At 37.4% G+C, this 20,649-nt stretch overlaps 1 protein-coding gene across 9 annotated transcripts in view; it reads right to left on the bottom strand.

The window, feature by feature from the left end:
- MARCHF1 (membrane associated ring-CH-type finger 1) overlaps window positions 1–20,649 on the bottom strand; it is a 224,655-nt gene that overhangs the window by 17,067 nt on the left and 186,939 nt on the right. For 7 of the 9 annotated variants that reach the window (XR_005256861.1, XM_038136201.1, XM_038136197.1 and 4 more), the window contains 3 exons: window positions 18,391–18,470; window positions 17,366–18,097; window positions 5,556–5,736 (listed from right to left, as the gene is read on the bottom strand). Coding sequence is in view for 8 of the 9 variants with exons in the window: in XM_038136201.1 (XP_037992129.1) it covers window positions 5,556–5,736; window positions 17,366–18,097; window positions 18,391–18,470 (993 nt within the window). In the remaining variant the exon portion in view is untranslated. The remainder of the gene's footprint in view (window positions 1–5,555; window positions 5,737–17,365; window positions 18,098–18,390; window positions 18,471–20,649) is intronic. The other 2 variants (XM_038136203.1, XM_038136204.1) reach the window with 1 other exon arrangement.

The following is a 20,649-nucleotide window of genomic DNA, read 5'->3' as shown; positions in this document are numbered from 1 at the left end:
GGAAGGATGCTGCACATGGGGTGTCCCAGCAAAGTATCACAGTAAGATAGCTTTTATCAAGTCTAGGGGTATATTATGATGGTTCCAAGGTAAGAGGCACAAGAATATTTTGTCAGAAGTTGGTGGGAACTGGGAAAGCTGTGTGAATAAAGCTGGGTTGTGAATGGAAGAGAAAGACATATGGAAATGGCAGGCTAGCACAAATTCTACCACCATAACAAAGTTAAGCTCTAGTTTGTTCTTGTGGCAGAAAATGCAAGACAGCATTATTCTATGAACTACAGCATGCTGTCTATATACAGATAAATTAGCAGCAATACTCTATTATCCTCAAAAATTAGGAATACAACTGTCTGAACAAAGTAGTCCCTTGCATCTCCAAGGCATCACAATAGGATATAAATGCTACAGAATAATTTTTACTTTACAAGCTTTAATATACACATTGTCCCTTGAGCCCAAAGTTATTTACTATAATGACATGATAGCCAACAAGAAAGTAATAGCTTTGTGCCTTTGTGCATACTGGTGAAGTGTCTGACCCCACATATTGCAGGCAATTATTTGAGGCTACTGATGTTTTGAGACAGTTCACTGGAAGAAAGATAACAGTGGAGCAGGTTGCCTTGACGACACTATGTAGCTGCACCAGAAATGAAAGAAAAATAATGCAGGAGCTCCTTCTGTGTTGAGGACTGCAAAATATTCATCAAATTGGGTCAAAAGGGAACTAGTCCCACAGCAAGTCCCGTGCAATATTTGATGCCACTTCTTATCATGAGCATTATTAGAAAACCAACGACAAAGCCAGGTGGTTCATACTTCACAGCACACGGCAGTAAGAATTTAACAGCAAGCAGTATGGCAATGACTGCCCAAAAGTTTGGGGTTTTTTCTTTTGAGACTCTTCTGGTCATGTCTGGATCTGAGAGTCAGCTCAGGCAGAAGTAGTTTCTAATGGCCAGCACTTTTGATTTCAGAGCAGTATATCACAGAACTTTCACATGACTTTTGGCAGTGATCACCATACTCTTAAAAAAGAAATGTAAATATGAATTACCAAGCTAACATTGAATCAAAAGTAAAAAACACCCTCAACATATCATCAGTGAATGTTTCAGGCATGCTATGAGTTTTTTTATATCAGCACATAAGCAAATACAGAATACAAAAGGGATAAACATGTAGAAGATACATGTACACATTCAAAATAATTAAGACCAAGTTTATTTCATGATCAGCATTTTCTTTGCTTCTGTTTAATGTAACAGAAACATATCACTCTGTGATATTTCTATTATTTCTGTACTAAAAGAACATTCCCAGTCCTCTATTTTTGGAAAGGTGTAAATTCAGATACTCTATCAGAAAGAAAATTAACCTCAACTGCTACATAATGCTTCTGTAAACAAAAAAATTGACTTGCACTTCCTTAATGACCAAGAGCAACCACATGGTAACAATGAGCAATATTTCTTATGCCTCACATAAGACTTTATTTGTAAATCATTTCAAAAATAGAACTGGGAGAAAAAATAGACTTCTCTGACACCACCCAATAATCTGTTGGGATGATGCATCAACGTGAGACATCTTATCAGATACTAGACATCTTAAATAGACAGCAAAATTTAAATATGAGAAGTATTTTGAAGTATAGAAAGGCACTGTTGAGAATCTCCATTTAAAGATATTTTTGTGTTTAAAGCTCCTTTTAATTTGACACTTTAATCCATTTCATTCTCACTGTATTTTCATTCAATTCCCATTTCTACTAGTCTTCAAACACCAAATTGAAGAGATATGAAATGCAGGTGTTAGTATCTAGGATTGCATCTTTTTTAAAGAAGAAGTGTTTTTCTCAGGTTTAAGCTCAATAAGTAACTCACACAAGCTTCTTACCACTTTCTAATTCCTTCTGTGATGAAGTCACCTTTTAAATTCTGCATCATGGATTGCAGATACTGAGAGGCAAAGCTACAAATGTACCTGTATTATTTATAATGACAGCCAGATGTAACAGAGACCATGAGAAATAAACCAGAAACACTAAGAAATGCTTAATATTTAATCTCTATATTTATCTTGAGCTGAGTAATTAGACCTGTCCAATTACATGAAACACTTGCAATGTCTGTTGATCAATGCTTAAAAGGATTACCTCAATGCAAAGACTCACTAAAATGATTAAACTGAGTTTTATTTGATGTCTGGTGCTTTCAGGGATTCTCTAATTAAATAACTGTCACACATTGGCACCAACTTACTGATTTAATACCGATTATCTTAATTTATGTTAACTTTGTATGTTCTACATTGTCACTTATGGGTGCTAACAGATATGGCATGATATTCCAAAAGGATTGTGCTATAAAACCTCAGACTTCGACAAAAAATCTGTTATGAAACATTGAAGGTGCATGAAGGGCTGAGGTATAAATAAAGATGGTAATTCATTTTTTAATTAAATAGTTTGTTTTATATTTAAATCATGCTTTTGTGATTCTGCAAAATGCAAAACTATAAATTGCTGTAATTAAGTTTGCTAGTCTGTAATTTTTTTCACCTTCAGGAGACTAGCAGTAGGAATTTTACAAAGACATTATGACAAAATTCATCATAATGAAACAATGCACAGTCAGGAACCAAATTTTAGAATATTGTATCATAAGTGATGAGAGAGATTAAAAACCAAAAAAAATCAGAACTGGTAAAGAGATGTGACCCTTTCACTTGTAAAATGTCACTTCAAATCTAGGTCTAATCGCCACGGAAATTGCATCATCTGGAGCTGGACAGAAATTCACTTTAGAAGAAATAATTTCCTTTGTTTTTTTAATAAATTAGTTTCTTATGGAATTGAATAGGCACTCCTTTCTTGAAACAAAATATATGGTCTTCTGTTTAGGAAGCAAGGAAAAGAAATCTGTTTTCAGAATTCCTCAAAGCTTATTAGCAAAATTAATAACTTTTTTTGGTCAATTTTGCTGTTCCACTCATCATCCAAAAAAGTTGATAAGAATTTGTTGTTTTCAGATACATAACGTCCCTGCCATCATGCCAAAAGGATTTCAGAAGTTTGGAAATTTTGATTTACTGCCGACAGGCCAGACTTAGGGGACTGAAGGCTCTTGAGGTCTAGTACAGAACCAAGCTTTAGCAAAACCCGAAGCTTTCAAGGTCTGGAAATCCCAGAGCTAGTAGTGTTTTTCAGATCCTGCATCAAGGAGACAGGATTGTGGAGAGCTTTGGTGTTAGGCGCTTCCTGTCCCACAGTACTTTAGCCACCTTTTTGCCAGCCTTTTGAAAACACAGACTCCCAAGGAACACTCCAAAACTAAGATTCTGGGCTTCATAAAAGCTGCCAAGAAATTTGACAGTGTTTCATTGGGACTTTCCACTTCTGCAAAATATATAAGTTCTGACAAAAAAAATCCTAAACAAAACAGTTTCAGTGATTTTTATAAAGAATGTTTGGGTGGAAATTTACCAGTCAGCTCTACTCATATGGCAGGTCTCATGACCACTTTTTCCTCCTTTACCTTGGCTGTGCTACAGCTGTCAAAATACTTGGTTTGCAAAACAGCTTCTCATAAACTGTTTAGTGTTTCAAAAATTTGTGAACGATGGTGATGATGGTGCTCATATTTAGTAAGGATCACATGGTTAATTAAATGTAACACGTGAAGGGTGTCACAGTTGAATGCTGTAAATGCCAAAGGACAACTAATTTTAACTTTGAAATCTTTGGGAGCTTTGGTTTCTGAAATGGGTGTGACTTACAAGAAAGGATTTATAGTTAGGTGCTGGGTCAAGTCTACACAAACAAATATCTGTTAGCATTGCATTTGAAGGGAAGAATGTTGCCAGCACAGACTGCCAGGCAGATAAACTACTTTTGAGTAGTGCTTCAATCAGAAACAAAAATATCCTGCCTGAAAGAAGAGGTGAATCTTTTCTATGTCAGAAATCTAAACCATATCTGAGAACCAATGATAAGCTGAATAAGGTGGCAATCATTCAATTAAGAAATTGCAGACTTGTAGGAATTACATTACCACTCTTCTTAAGAGAGGGAGGAGATGTGGCACTGACCACACACAGAGTTAAAAGTGCCTACTTCTGATATCAAGTTATGCACCTTTTTTACTCCTTTTCTCCTTGGTTGCTATAAATTTTGTTTCCCTTTTATATAAGATGCTATTTTATCTAACAAAACCAGGAAAAGGCTTTTGTTAAAAATGCCAATATCTGTATATTCTCTTGAGAAAAGTAACTGTTGTGAGAGTACTTGTTAGATGTTAAAGCAATTTGGTTTGAAAATAGAAACACATAAACTGAAAAAATCTCCCAAAGATATGCAATGGGCATATAATATTGTAATTTACACAATTATCCCAAGCTGTCACATTAGTTAAAATTTATCTGCAATTATTAAGACTGAAGTCAATATAATTTTTAGCCATTTTTTTTTGTTTCAATTTCTAGCATACATGGCCAGATCTACCTGGCATTTGAGAACTTTGTCTTTCTCTATCACAAGCTTTGCTTTCCAAATTAGCCTGAATTCTCTCTTCAGAAATGGTTTATCACTATGGACTTAATAGAAAATTCCTCTGAATGGGGAGTGTGAAGAAATTGCATTGATTCTCCTTTCTCTGAACTACTGATACCTGTGTAAGGCCAACAAAAACAAAATATCTTTTGCCTTTAGAACACTACTATATAGGCTTATGCTAGTCCAAAGCAATAGCTGCTATGTGTTTTTCATGTAGAAATATATTTTAAATCAAAACTTGCTTAGCTCCAGATTGACTCAAACTTCGAAGATTCAACAAGACTCCAGAAGGATAAGAACATTTTAAAATAAAAATTCGAAGGGAAATTATCCACTCCAAAGAAAACAGAACCCACATATGTTTAATAAACTCTTCACCTTCCCTATACCAACAATCTGTGTAGCATTTTATTGATTTATCTTAGAAAACAGATGAGTGCAGATAACACACATTTGACATTCAGGATGCAAAGTCACCCTGCCTTTTAAATTCCATTAACTAATTTTAAAGTACAAGTGATTAATTTGCCCATGAGTGTCACAGCTACAACAGATGTAGATAAATTGACTGTGTTACTTCATAACTGCTGTCTCCACATGGGTATAAGCATCATTCTCAAGCAGAAGTTATGGGCTTCATGTAAAAATTGCTGGGTGAACTGGACTGTATTACTCAGGAGCAAAACATGAAAAGATTTCTTTCTGGCTTAAAAATACAAAGATGAACTCATAACAAAAAGCTGAAGACAGAAAGTCTAAACCAAAAGACTATTATTCGTGCATTTATATTGTATGTGTGAAGAAAGTGAGCCTTCAGTCAAATTCTCTGCTGCTGAAAATTAACCAGCTTAAATGTAAGAATAAAATCACCGTGACTGATTACCAACAGCAAATAGAAAGCCATTCGGGACAGATGTTTCCTTAACTGTGCTTGCAATTTCCACAGCCATCCTGGAGCTCTGACACCTGAGGATAATTAAACTCCAAAGCAGCCTACCTTCCGGAGAGGCTTGAGCTTGGTCTCCATGATGAAGTCGTACTTGCAGAGCTCGCAGCAGCGCGTGTCCGAGCTCTTGATCCACTGGTGCAGGCAGGCCTGGTGAACAAAGCGCAGGGTCCCCGTGCAGCGACACGGCGTGATGAGGGGGCTTTCATCATCTCCCTCACAGTGACAGATCCTGACAGGAAGGACAGCAAGAGCGAGTGAGCCAACCTGCCAACCAGCAATGCAAAGGCACTGGCTTATTTACACTGCTTTCTCATCTTCAGGCTTGACATTCAAAAGATGCCAGGTATATGACCTTTCAGATGGAGGCCCAGGAACATACTCCTTGTTCCTTTCTGCCATTTAGGAGCTTCACTTAGTTATTTCTCTTTGAATTTGCTACGTGGTCTGAAGGTGAATCAATAGAAATAACAGTTTTTCCCTTTTATGCATGGCAAAACCTTTAAGACAAATACCAGAGCAAAATAGTCCTTGGTCTGTAAGCAATGCCAATAAAACCCTCAAAGGTAGCGAACTCTATCCAAAGCTGAAAATATCCAGCATGTGAAGTACAAAAACTTCCTAGGATATGTCTTTGGAGTTACACAGTAAAAGAATCAGAGAACAGTTTTGGGTACTCTGGAGTCATGCATACGGCACAGTGTGTACATATATGCACACTTTTTAGGAGGCAGGTATTGAAAAGTCATGGTCATTTTTTTTTATTCCTCACTGTCTCTTTTAGGCAGACAGCTGCATTATCTGGGAAAATGAAAACTACTCTATAAGCAGGCATCTAAAACAGAGGCTGGTCCCAGAACTGCTTTACCTTATGATGGGATACAGAGCTTTTCATGTGGTTTTGCATAAAGTGATCAGTGTTCTAACATCATCATCTAAAGGGCTTCTTCTGTGACACATGTCCAAGTGTCCTGCTGATTTTCTCCTCTTCCAAACAGTCTCCTGATTACACCAGGAAAACATTCACCCATCAAAAACAATGTCAGATTTATTGGCAAGCATCTCTTTGAAGGCAGAGAAAGCTTTACAGAGAGCAGAAACCTCAACCAAACACCAGAAGTTAAGGAGGTTCATCTCAGTGAAGAGTAATTGCTTCCCATCCCCAACACAGAAAAACACAACAAAGCACCTAAGGTCTAATGAGTGTCTGAAGTGTCAAGCTGGCATGCAAGCAAAAAAAAAAAAAAAAAAAAAAGGAAGAAAAAAATCTGAAGCCTGAGAAATGCTATTTCAAAATAAAGAAGTAGCAATAACAGCACAGATCCTGTTGTCACACAAATAAAACTTGAGCCTTAGAAACTTAGGAATAGGCACCCTCAGACGGCCCAGATGCAGAAGTGTCTGAAGACACCTGAGGAATAACTCACCCTTTTACAGAGAAAACTGTGACTGCACCACCTCTGGGGTAGGAGAGCTTCAGGATAAGGCTGTCTTTCTACTGGGAAGACAGGTGAGCTTTCTAAAGCAGGAGCTCCTGATGTATGTCAGGAGGCAAGCTGACAAAGACATCCCAGGAAAGACTGGCTGCTGCACAGCTCTGAGGCTGCCAAGCCTGTAAGCAGGGGAGGAGGAAATTCCAGTGTCTCTACATGAAAGGTCTACAGATCAAAACTGCCAGCCCCACTATTCTTCCACAGTGTAGCCCAGAGCCATGAGAAAATCTATCTATGATAATGGGAAATCAGAACAAAGCTGCTTTGCTGGACATAAAGAAATAAAGAGACCAAAAAATTCCAACAGATAAATGAAGCTCTGAATATATGGTCCACAAAGGCCAGGTTTCAATTTCTGCAGTGGTGCTCGCACAGGATTCCATGCCCCACAGCATGAAAGAGGAGAACAAATTACCCACAACTTCCTTCTTGCACATGTTCATTTTTTGAGACACATTTTACAGGAACTCAATTTACAGTCTTGTCTTTACTAATCCAGCTGAGTTAGGTGCATCAGTATCTTAGTTCTTAGATGGGAATTGCCTATATGGTGATTGCTTACTGAGCCTCTAGCTTAAACAGAATTTTATTTTCAAAACACTGAATAGTTATTTTTCTAAAAAATGCATTCCCAACTGAGAATTACATAAAAACCATAATTTTCTTTTTAAATTAAAGCTATTCCCCAAAGGAAGACCAGCATTCTTTGTTCATTTAAATTCAAGCCATACATAATTTATTTTACAGCCTTAGCATTTAAACTATTTAGAAATTAGACAACTAAGCTATGGACCCAATAGCCTTTTTTCTACTACTGCCAAGATTGTTTAAAATTATTTTCAGAGCTAAATGACAAGCCTAAATTTCCACTGAGATCTTCAAATAAAGTGACACTGCAAATTTGAAATTAATAGAAATAATCCTTAGTAGAAATACTTCTACTTGAAAAACTCTTTATGCATTATACATTCTATTTGGGCTTTCCTTGTACGTAAGTCACAAGCCAATTGCATAAACAACAAGGTGACACTAAGAACTTATAGTATGAATAAGCTCAAATATTCTAATGGCCTCTTCTGGCTTTATAACCATGAAATATGTAAAGAGAATTAAAACAAACTTCAGTAGAAATTAAAGTCCAAAGAAAATGACCAAAGGCATGGCATTCATTAGCTTGAATGCTCTTTGGTATCTTTGGTGCAATTTAACTCTTTGTTATTTGTTTAACCAGAAGAAATTAGCTTAAAAGATGATTGTGTACCTAAATTCACAGTGACAGTCCAAAGATTTTCTGGCGCCCAGCACCTGTGGTAACAGACTGTTGGCTAAATGCTTAAACATCTTTTAAAGACTTGGAGCAGGTAACTTGCTCTGTCTTCCTCAGCCATTAGAATTGAACCACAATTTTGTGCATCTTTGCTCTTTGATATGTTCATTTCTAATGTACATCCTAATTATCACAAATCAGAGAAAGTAAATTGTTAATGATGGTTTTGAGAAGTTTGCTGTGCAAACAGAAGGGAGGTAGGGATACAAAGCACAGACATACCTGAACCATGTCTGAACCAAGCTGGAGGTGGAGAACTTTCATTCTAGTTTCCTGTTGTCAATGATCACAACTGTCTGAAACTTTCATGCATCGGATTGGTTATTTAGCTGGCTGAACTTGTCCTGAGAGTAAAATTTCTCTGCATACTTTAGAAATGAACTGAATGGAAAAAAAACCTCAAAAACACTCTCTATGATGAAGAAAAAAATAGAGAATTTGCTAAATCTATACTGATTTATTTACAAATTGTAGTACAGCACTGATCATTGTTAATAGCTGCAGTTTTAGCTGCTCAGACACACCTACAGAATTTACATATTCAACTTTTCTCAACTTTTTAGTACTTTAGTAGATAAATGGCCTTTATTATAGAGAAATACCTTTGACTTTTTTTTTTTTTGACAGCTTAGTGCTTTAAGGATTCCTGTCTATGAACAGGACCTTTCTTTTCTAGGGAAAAGATGAGCACAAGAGTCCAAAGGAGCTTTTGCTCTATGAATCATGTGTACACCAGAGATATGTAAGCCATTAGATGATCTTCTGATTTAGATATACAAAATTTTGTGTGTGTATTTGTGTACACCTACAAACATACCCCTACACACTGAGATCACAGAATATCTATATTTCTTTCAATAAAACTCAATGTGAATCCTCATGAAATAATACTCTGACAATGCTGTCATCCTTCTGCATAAGTTTTTGTTTTATATGTCATTATTTCAATTACCCAGCACATATTTTTCTAGCACAAAATTGTTTCTACAACCTTCAGCAAACAGATGTACCAAACACAGAAATTAATGCTAGCACTGGGCAACATGAGGTGAAAAAGAAAAAGCACAAAAATTCTTTGAAGGATGTTCTTAAACATCAGATTCACATATATAATGCAGCAAATTAAGAAAAATATTTTTCAAGGAAAAAAACCCATAATGTTAAAACTGAAGACATCAGTATTTGTGAAAGATTTTTCATAATTAATATACAAACTGTTGCAGAGCTCTGGTATGTTCCTTACAAAACATATTGCCACCACATATATATATAAACAAAATGAATTTCTTATCAGATCAAAATGATCACTTGCAGCTAAAGAAAGCACTCAGAAGTGAGGCATCTTCAGAATTTAGTGCTGTCATACTGTCTTAAATTCCATGACTGGTCCTGCTCATTGCAAAAGATAAAAGGTAGAAAGGGAAGTATGAAACCAGTCTACAACTTGCAGGCATTCCTAAGGTCATTGGATTCTGGCTGATTTTCAGAAAATCAACTAGAGTTATCTTGGATGCCATACCTTCATTTGTCATCAAATTAAGACTTTTTGTCTTCCATACAGACAAACATTTCCATTTTCCCTACAGACAAACATAATCTAATTTTAAAGGGTCTAAAATCAGTATGGAAGAAGGAAATCACTTGGAAAGCTTTCAGGTTTTCCCAACAGTTATTTATTCTGGCAAAATCATGGCAACTGAAATTGCAATCTAGATGGTTAGCATCTAAGCTGCTTATTGCAGGAGATACAGGCAGATTCCAACAGATTTGTAGCATTTTCTTCACATGCAGTTAACAGTTTTACTCTCATAAAAGAGAATAGCTGCTAATCTCCATCCTCACTGGAAACCCAGCGGTTTCCCTAACCTGTCATCCACTAATCCATCTGACTCTTTGGAAATTAAAAAAATAGGCTGATCCCTGTGCCTCTGTAGTGAAGTAGAAAACACACTTATTCTGCAGGAGTCCTGTGGGATTTCGTGCTCCACTCCTACCCTGCCAGCAAGTGCTCCTCTGGGACAGAATCTACCCAGCTGATTCCCATGGATGACTACTGCCAAAAGAAAGAGAAAAAGAAGAATCATTCAGCATGTCCCTGCTTTTGCTGCCAGCCACACTAAGAACCTTGTCACCAGGAGCAAAGTGGAGGGAAAGTGTTTGCAGTAATTCTGCATCACCAGAACTCTCTGTGGATCCCATATTTGCAACTGTCCCCCCTATCCAGTACCTGGTAAAAACTGCTAAGGTTTTTTGGCCATCACACACAGACCTAGGGTTTAGCTACAGAAGCTTTTATAGACTTCCTTGAAAATACACCAGGTCAAATTTCACCCTCATTAACAAATGTAAAATGTAGGGGAATGCCTCTGAGGCTTTAAAAAACAAAAATGTATTTGAGGGTACGGGCATACTGATAATGATGTGCAATAATGTTTAAGGGCTATAAATGATGTAATTATGTAAAACCTGTATAGTTTTTTAATTTTCTGGGAGCTGTACATCTATGTCCATGCTAACAAGCATTACAGTGAAATTGTAACAAATCTCTTGAAAAAAAAAACCAGCTGGTGCTAAAACCTGGGGTATCTACACCAGACCCACCCTGGTGGGTGTTTCTTTGATTTGAAACTGATTTTAGACTGGATTAGGAATACACTGAGACAAATTCTCAGTGTGGTCTAAACCATGGCAAAAGTAAGGTTGATCAGACGTGACTCAAAAGCAGGCTCTTTATCTGAACTAATGGAGGCCCCTTCACATCCAATTAGGAGGAGCTACAGCCTTGTGACTGTGGTATGTTTACACCAACTGTGCTGCAATTTATAGGCAAACTGAACTTAATTAACACAGATGCCTAATAACCACGCTGTCATTTTCTTGAAGATGGAAGAACACCAGTACAAGATAAATACTTTGGAACTTTTAACAGATTTCTTTAATAAAAGACAGAAATATTTTCTCCATATAAATATGCTCAAGAAAGATAATACTTATTCCAGAAATATTTTTTTATGAGAAATTATTGAAAATCTTGCCTTTCACTGGAAAGCATGCATGAACTCATAATGGTTATGCAAAGAAAAAGTTTTACTCTGTTTGATGGGTACATCTCATCACTGTATCTCACTGTTGCTAAACTGAGCTTAGTCAGGAAGAAACAGCAGAGCTGAAAAATGTTGGAGCAAGTGAATCTCTGGATTTGATTTTTGGCTGTGGGGATTATTAGCTGCCAGCATTAAATGCCATGAGCTCCTAGGTTATCTTAATTGGACCAAAAGGATCCGATTTCCCAGAACTGCAAAAGGATGCACAAAATTGCTGTTGCTACTGTTTGACTTTTTTCTCAGGAAAAGCATTCTGTCCAAAAAAGGTGATTTTCTCTTTTGCCAATTTATAAATTCCTTAACGTACTTTTAGGTAGTTAGAATCTAAAATTAAACAGCTTTATGAACAACTCACAGCAAGTAATTGTCATTCATAAAAAGAATCCACAAAAATATGGAACTCTGCTTATGCATGGTTCATCACTTGGAAAAAAAAGTTTAATTCACTGAATATGTTCACCTTGCAACAGGTTACAGAGTGCCATGTTTCTCTTGTTTTCATTTAACAGGCTTTTCTTTTTTTAAATCTCATTTCCATTCTTTCCACTTTTAAATCACAAGGTAATCTAAATGACAAATTGGTCTTCCTCTCCATTTAAACATGGTGTGAATGAGGAACATTAATTCTCCCCACCAAATGTAATCCATTTGTATATCTCTTCCCTGACACTCCTGTCCTTCCATTGTGCTATATGGTCAGCTGTCTTTACCTGACTAGAGGAAAAACCATTTTTAAAATGTTGTACCACACTAGTGGAATTTCATAAGGGCCTAGTTCATAAAGCTTTCTCTTCATTTCTGCAAAAGTGATGAGAATTTTTAAGAGCCCCAAGAGCAAACAACATTAGTGAAAGCACATAAATATTTTATTTTGTTGACATTTCTTGTCTTTCTATTAATCTTTCTTTACAGGTGATAAATAGGATATCTAAAGAGTTACAAGTAATTGCTGCCTCCGATGCACTGTTAGTGCAAGATACGTGTCTGACAAGATTTACTGCACTGAACAAGTTCCAAGAACTAGGGAATGCATCTCAAAACAGGAATTAGATTTCCTCCCACCCACCTACTGAAAGTCAAAGCTTTGAGAAACTGAACTCCATACACAAAATATGCAAGCTTAAAGTATTCAACAATGAGACCCTTAAAACCAAGGGTAACTTTCTAACAGGAAACTATGCCATTTCACTTATTTCCATTAAAAATAATAATAAGTTCTGAAAGAAACCAGCAGAAACAAGGAGTCAGTTCTCCCCCAGACAAGTGAGCCTTATCACAACAAAAAAACGTGCCTTACTTTGGCTCTCCTTGCATCCTTGTGAATCATGGAGAGCTTCCAAAAGAGACTGCATAACCAGATGGCTGAAGAGGTGACAGATGGGGATTTGAACCATCAGGCAGATAATAGAATTAACCAGAATTTCATACTGTTTCAAAGACTGATGAACCACCAGACCATCAAGCAGAGGAGGAGATTCCTCAAAAAAGTAGGAGATCCCTATCAGAAAGTCACTTTGCAAAAAATAAAGCTCTGAACAGGAAAGTAAGCAGCAGTCACAGTTCTTTTTGAGAAAGGGGTGAGGAATCAACATGCAGGACAAGATTCAGAGACTTAGATCACAAGGTACACACTAACATCTCAGGGAGAAACAGGTTAAAAACCCTCCAGTGAAACACCACAGTCTGGAAGTAGAGCATCTTTCATTTTATGGTGATTTTAGAAGGCTCTGGATGGTATTTCAAGTCTACATGTTCTGCATTAGTTTCTTCACTGGATCCAACATCAAGGCTTTAGCGTAAGTATTTAGAATGAGTGTTAAAAATCAGTGGTAGAATTTGAACCTACATATCTATCTTCTGTTCAGCTTTCTGTTTTTTCTTGCTCAAGGACTTCTTTCCTACCAACCAGTTTTCTGACTTGTGATCTCATGAGCACCCTTCTACCTGAATATTTCAGAATGTAGGTAATTTCATGAGAAATAGAATTTTTTGCATATCTTACTAAGTAATATTAAGAAAAGAAAACCCTGCTGAAATACTTGATTGCACAAGAGAAAGCTACATAATCATATTGCCTCTTCTCAGTAGAGAAACTACATAATCATATTGCCTCTTGTTAGGTGCAGTATATACTATTTCTTCCCATCTATAATTGTGCTAACACAGAAAAATGTTCATATTAGTCTTTTCCTAAGTCTTTAATGGCCTTTTAATTAACACACTAGATTTTGAAAACCGTTTTTAAAAAATTATGCTTGAAATATACTCTGCAGATCTCATCATCACCTTTACTTCTCCCCTTCCCTACTGTTGTGCCCTACTCCTCAAATGAGGGCCTGTCATTATACCTGACTGCAAAAAGAGTCATTCAGAGTTCATTCAACAAAATCAAAATTTGACTTCCAGTAAGCCTTTTTTTTTTCAAAATGAGAAACTCCACTTTATTTAAGTGCATGTGTTTTTGCTGAAATGACTGAATCAGCAGTACAAAAAGATTGTACACCAAAATCCTACTAGCTAAACAGAAAATATCTTTCAACTATATCATCAATAATAAAAACACCACAAGATATATTCAGAATCAATACACAAAGCACTTATGATCCACTAGAGGTAATATCAACTACTCAGTTTTCTTTTCTTAGTGATTTCCATGTCAAAATCCATGGGACTACCTTTTCACAATCCATTCACTTTGTCATATCCAATACACAGCTGTTCCCTTTGGGGAGATTATCCACATGCAGACCAAAGAAAGCTATTTCTAAGGCCGTGCCTCAAGCCACGGCAAACTCCTGGATAAAATATATAGGAAGAAAATCTCAGGCACAGGGCAACTTAGGAAAAGGTGTATCCAACTGTATGATTTAGAAAGCCTATCCTGTGAATCTTTTAAAAATAATAAATTTAATTAGGTGCCAAAACAATTCAGCACAGCCAGAACTTATGTTGTATCTCAGAAGAGGAAACCTTGCCTCCTAATGGACTCCAGGAGAAAGCAGTTGTCCAGAGAAGAGACTGTAAAGGTCAGGATTGATGCCATGACATTTTTTCAGCAGTTTGGAAAGAATCAGTGACACTAGAAGGGCAAATAATTCACTGAAGTGACCAAGAGGTTCCCCTTAGACTAGCTGAAGAACATATTGCACAATGGTACTGTACTTTATCTGACTAATGTGGTTATGCTGGAATTGAGCGTGCCATGTCACATTCCGGCTCAGGCTGACAAATGCAGAGTGAAGAAACTGTCAGCAATTCATGAGGAAATGAAGGAGAAAAGTTGCCTACCCAGAAACTTAAAGACAAAATAACTGTCGCCACGAGACGTTTATGATCCCTGTTCCTCCGCTATTTCCACAAAATACCATTTAGGTGAGGGCCATTCCTCTCAGCCAGTGCAGTCATATCAACTAAGAGACATGAATAGCTAGGATGAAAAGCTTGAAGAAATCTCCCAGGAAAAAAAAAAATTCCACATCACAACCAGCTATGCTAACCTAGTCTTAGCATAAACATGACAAAACCACCTTCTTTTTTCTATTTCTCATGCAGAAAAAAAGAAAAAAAATTGTGTATATGTGCACAACTACACTGACATGCAATTATTTATTTGGGTTGGAGGTTGTGAATTTTAAAAAGAAAACATACCACAGATCACAAATCAAGGAAGTGCATGGACATGTCCTGAGAAATACAAACTACAGTCTGTTCTGAATTGGTAGTAAAAAACATGTCTTCCTTTTTCTTCAGCTGTCTGCAAACTGATTAAGGAAGATAACTTATCAGCTACAAAAAATTAACAGGCTTTTGATTTTGCTATGTTTTTCCTAGATGTATTACAGTCATTATGATACATCTGATAATGACAACAACAAAAAAAATAATAGTATTTTCCCTGACACAGAAAAATGCATTTCTCACTGGCTTGAGAAATTTTGCAGAACAGGTCTCATTATCAACCATGTTAAGTTTAATGCTGGTTGTTCAAAGAACATGTCCACTGATACTGAGCCTAAGGGCACAACCTATCAAAATTTTTCAGCTTTCCTCAACTACATAAGAACCTGGCTGAAAAGTCTGCATGCACATCCAAAAGGTCCATCCTTGAACCAAGCTCCAAGTCTTGCAAAAAGTGACTGAAAAATTATAGTAAAATTCAGTGGGTTGAGAAGACAAATAAAAGACTGGGATTCACTTTTCATCTGAAAGTAAATTCTAATTTTGGTGACTTAGGCAACGGCTAGGACTAATCTACATAAGGCATTTACAGAACTGTGTTTTATATATAGTATGTGTGTGCATGTATCTATAAACCCACACACACCTTTATTTATTTATTTGTGTAATTTTTACTACAGTATAATAAAGCCCATATGAAGACCCATGCTGAAGTGGGGTTTTTTTTTCAGATTTTGGGTAGCTCATACTCTTAACAATTATCAAATTACCTGTTATGTATGTACTGCATGTACTACACTGGATCTTCAATCTGGGTAGCTCAGAAATAGAAAAGCTGCTCTAATTACATGTGTACACCCTGTAGATAAATTTCAATAACATGGCTTACCACTGTTGATGGTTATTTTCATTTATGTAAGGCAGAAAGAACCCAAGCCTGGTCCTAATACATAAACTCATGCACAAACACACTGGACTTTGAAGAACCTTAAATTACCAAGACAGACAATGGACAGACAGTGGAAAATGTGCTTGGTAAGTATAAAAGTAAATATAAAAAGGAGTGCATAGCCCTAGCTGTGTTAGTAATGGCTTATATCTTCTGCTCCAAAAAAACCACACAATACCTGCATATTACCTTTTTTCTTTTGAGAAATAAGATCTTTGCAGTGTTTCACTAGGTTAAAGCATATTGTGAGACTTCATGATGTGGCATCATGAACTTCCTCATCCTCTGTTTACATTTCCACGCAAATTCTTCCCAGCAAAGAAAAGTGAGAAGTTTAGGGTTACCATATGAAGAAACTAAGCCGGATTGTCACTTTGTAGATGAGAGCCAATGCTGGCTCACAAGTTTGGTGAGGGGAAAAAAAAGGAAATACTTGTTTCAGTTCTGTTAGATTTACGGGATGGTGCATTTTCATTTACCACTGATCTCAGTAACTCAAATGTTCCCAGCTGTGTGCTCCAAATTTGGATGTTAGCCCAGAAGTGGCCAGCTTCATCTCATTTCCAGAGTTAAATGCTCACCTTCTTGTTGCATGCTTCACACCAGGGCATCAGATTGTCAGAGGCCTAAACTTCTGAACTAGAGAACTCTTGGTGTTGCTTTTTCTTTCCCAAAACTTATTTTAATGCTTATTCTGCCCAATTACTCTTTTATATCATTCCAATTCCTTGAGAGGGGTGACTGAACTAACAGCCCATACACATTCACAGGGTGGAGGTGTTTGGCAGTGCAAAATCACAGGCAAATTATGCCCCACTAGAGACAATGTTCTCCAGGCACCATCCACTGGCTTCTTGAGGTAACGGCAGCTCTAAGACCATAAATTTATTTCATTTAAGTCCCTGAAAGATTACACAGGGGGACCAAAGCTAGATTTGAACTGATCAATTAAGGACAAAAAGCTCCATATCCCATTGTATTGAGCTATCTGGCATGTGATTTCATTTTCTGCCTCTGGCATTTAAAAAAACAATATTCTGCCAGAGGACAGAGTGGGTCCATCTTCATGGAGCAAAGACAAACATTTGATTCCTTTGTAAGATTACTCTTTTTAAATAAGGGAAGTATCTCTTCAGAATGAGCTATGCTAACTTCTCTGTAGCAAAGGTTCTTTGTTATTTCCTGCGGCCTGCTGAGCCTAGTTTATTACTGAGAAATAGTGATAGAAAGCAGTCAAGGGAAAGGCACTCAGACCATGGCAGGGAGAAACTCCTCTTAAGAATGCTAAATCCATCTTATTAGGGACTAACCTGCATACTTCTAAATCATCAGACCAGTCATCATACAGCACTGGAGGCTTCTGAACAGCATGAGGCACAGTGGGCCCTGCGCCAGCAGGTGCTCCATGATCTGGGACTGCCAGAGCATCGCTGCCAGAGCCTGCCTCTGCAAAGGAGTCCTTCGTGTGTCTAAGGAAAGGTGCAGGCTGCCGGTCTCTGTGGTAGCTTTTCCCTTTGCTTTTCCCACATTTTCTTGAGGAAATCCTTGCTTCCTGAGATGATGCTGAAGACTGTGATTCCTTAAGCCTTGGAATCCTTCGGCGGTGATTTAAAGTAGGATTCTCAGGGTCAGACACCTCTTGTTTCTCTTTTCCCATTGTCCCCAAGGTGACCAGTTCAACAGCATTATTGTTTGAGGACCCATCCTGGTTACTGCATGATCTATTATTTCTTCTCCCTCTCCTGGCCATCCTGGCCTTTTCTCTTGCTCTCCTCCTAGCCTGAGCCCACTGACTCTCATCTGAAGATGATGATGAATCAGATGCATTCCAGCTGGATCTCGGAGGCTCAGGATGCAATTTACAGTTTCTCCCCTTTCCTTGCTTTTCTGTGTGCTCACCATTGTCTCCAGTCTCTTTTTTCCGCCTAAACCTTCTTTTTATGACTTTCTTACCACCAGGCTCCCTATTAGAAGGGGCCAGCACTATGACAGGGGTTGCATGTTCAAGCTCATCTTCTGACAAATCATGCAAGGTAGTAGATCTAGACAAAGCAGTAAGCAAAGGAAAGGGATGGAAATGGTAAGGGTGGGTGGAAAGAGAAATCACACACACACAAAAAGAAAAAAAAAAAAAGCATGAGAATGAGAACATGAATTTTAATAGAAAAACGAGACTAAAACACAAAAACAAAACCAAAACAAAGAGAGATCAAAAGAAAACTAAAGTCTATGTCAATTATGAATAAAGTTAAGCAGAAGCAAGAACTACATAATATTTAATAAAAGCAACTAACAATTATCAGCCAGATGAGAGTATATTTTTCTCAGCACATACCTACAAATGTCCTGAGTGGAGGGGCAGACAGACAACCGAGACTGACTCCTGGGAGCTGTTCCTGTTGTAGGACTGCTTGCCTGTTGAAATAAGTTAGATAGTTTGGAATCTTTGTCCAAGAAATACATAGCAGATATTTTACTGCTTTGCCACATGATCACAAAATTAAAATAACTGTTTCTGCTGTTCATAGCGCACTGTTGAACACATAGAAGCTGGCAAAATACAGGAAGTTGGAACAAAAGTGAAACCAATTTGTGGAACTAAGTACAACTGAAGCATTTGCGTTCTCATTTGCTCATGACTACTTCTTGTCACTGAGGAAGCAGCTTTGAGCATTTGAATTTTCATTTGGTCTACTGTAAATGTCTGAAGGGAAAAAGTACTGGTTTTCTTTTGTGCAGTCAACCAACCATGATGATGCCTTTCCAAATCACGTAAAGTGCATCTGTGATACACTGAGTGATGAAGAACCCAAAGCTAACTTAGCTTGAGTAGACTGATGAAACAGTAGGAAGATTAAAGTGTGTTTTAAAAGGTTTTCAAGGCAATCAGATCTTTTAGAAGAGCTGAAAATGTTAAACTGAGATGAGCCAGAAAAATTCAAAGTGCAGGCTGCATCTCTACATAGCTGATCACATTCTCAAGCCGCAGAAGAGATATAAAACATGTTTAGTATGTGACATCTTGCTCATAAGATTGTTGCTACAAATTGCAGATTCAGTTACCCAATACTTTTACTGAAACCGTATTTTGATGGTATTAACAGCAAACCATTTCAATCTGCTTTGCTATCTACTGGCAGCAGAACTGTATGGAATCCAAATGTAAGTGCAAGGCATTGTGATTCTTCAGGATCCCTCCCAAAACACAGTATTGTGGGAAGTGGGTTCAATACAAATCACTCTTAAGGCTATGACCTTCCAGTAGCTGATCAGGGGTATTAGCTTTTAGTATGCAACCCCATCTACCCCACTGTGATCACCACTTCCAAATGCAGACAAAATAATAGAAGCCTCAGAATTCCACAAGATTGAGCACCAGATGCAAGGGAAGGATGACTATTAAGCAAGAGTACAAAGTACAAATCATACAAAGATGTAAAGCCTGTTATCCAAATCTTTTGTACTAGCAAACCAAATTCAGTCAGATGATTGAAATTATTTCTAGCTCAACTTTCACAGACATTTTTGTGGTGTAAAAAAGGTGTTGGAAAATTAGTAGTACAAGCAAAAATAATTACAAACACCAAGTACCTGCCACCTGCCAACACTTCACTTTTAGCCAAGGCTCCCAATATCCATTCTATTTAATGCGTACATCTTTTGGAAACATCAGTCACCTCTATGTGGATTTTTGCTTTTATATGGATACCAGCTGAGACTTAAGAATAGTGCTTTTGCATGAAAACATTCTTCTAGCTCCTGGAATTCAAGTAACCATTTTTACCTGTTGATTAATATTTCAAAAATACACCAAACCCACCAACAATACTACTAATTCTTTACTTCTAGTTCCATGAATGAAAATCGGAGATACAACAACTAAGCCAAAATGAGAAATTAAATTGATAAAGAAATTGATAAATTCACTGCACAATCCTTGTGTTCTAAGATTTTGCCATGTCTGGATTCACCATCAAAGGAGGAACATTAGTGTGTATACATGCAGTGTCATGCTGGAAGAAAAGGACAAATACCTGAGGGAGAAATTGTATTCTATATCTCCCTTTCCACAAAAGCACTATTTTAATTACATGCATTGGGACAGAGTATGAGTGTTCCTTACATATATATTGGAAACATATGTTAGATGCATGGTTGGGTATATAATATCCTTCCATCTCAGCCTCTGAGATTAGCATTAAGTAATTAGGCATGTCTTAAGCTACTTAATGAGGAAAGATGCAGCCATCAGCACCAATAACTAATGTTATTGGGTTACATGCTGCTGCTGAGTGAAGAAACATCCCTCCAAACTAAGCCCCAGTGGAAAGACTGCTGAAGAAATCCAGCCCTAGAGTTGAGTGTGGAATCCTGAATCCATGCCTCATGATGAGCTCATTTCTTTTTTTCCCTCACAGCTCCAGGACTGTTATCATTGCTTCTTTTGGGATCTCTGTACTACAGGGGTTTGGCCTGGTCTTAAATGGTGGTCAGGTCAACTCCATGCAGTAAAAGGAATTTTTACATCACCTTGCCACAAGCAGTACCCTTTGAAGGGATAAGGAGATTGGCTAAGCTGGCCCAGCAACCATAC

Source organism: Motacilla alba, chromosome 4, assembly GCF_015832195.1.
Source record: "Motacilla alba alba isolate MOTALB_02 chromosome 4, Motacilla_alba_V1.0_pri, whole genome shotgun sequence".
In the NCBI taxonomy this organism is placed as follows: domain Eukaryota; kingdom Metazoa; phylum Chordata; class Aves; order Passeriformes; family Motacillidae; genus Motacilla; species Motacilla alba.
The sequence above is the reverse complement of the archived record's forward strand: the minus strand, read 5'-3'. Positions and strand labels throughout refer to the sequence as shown.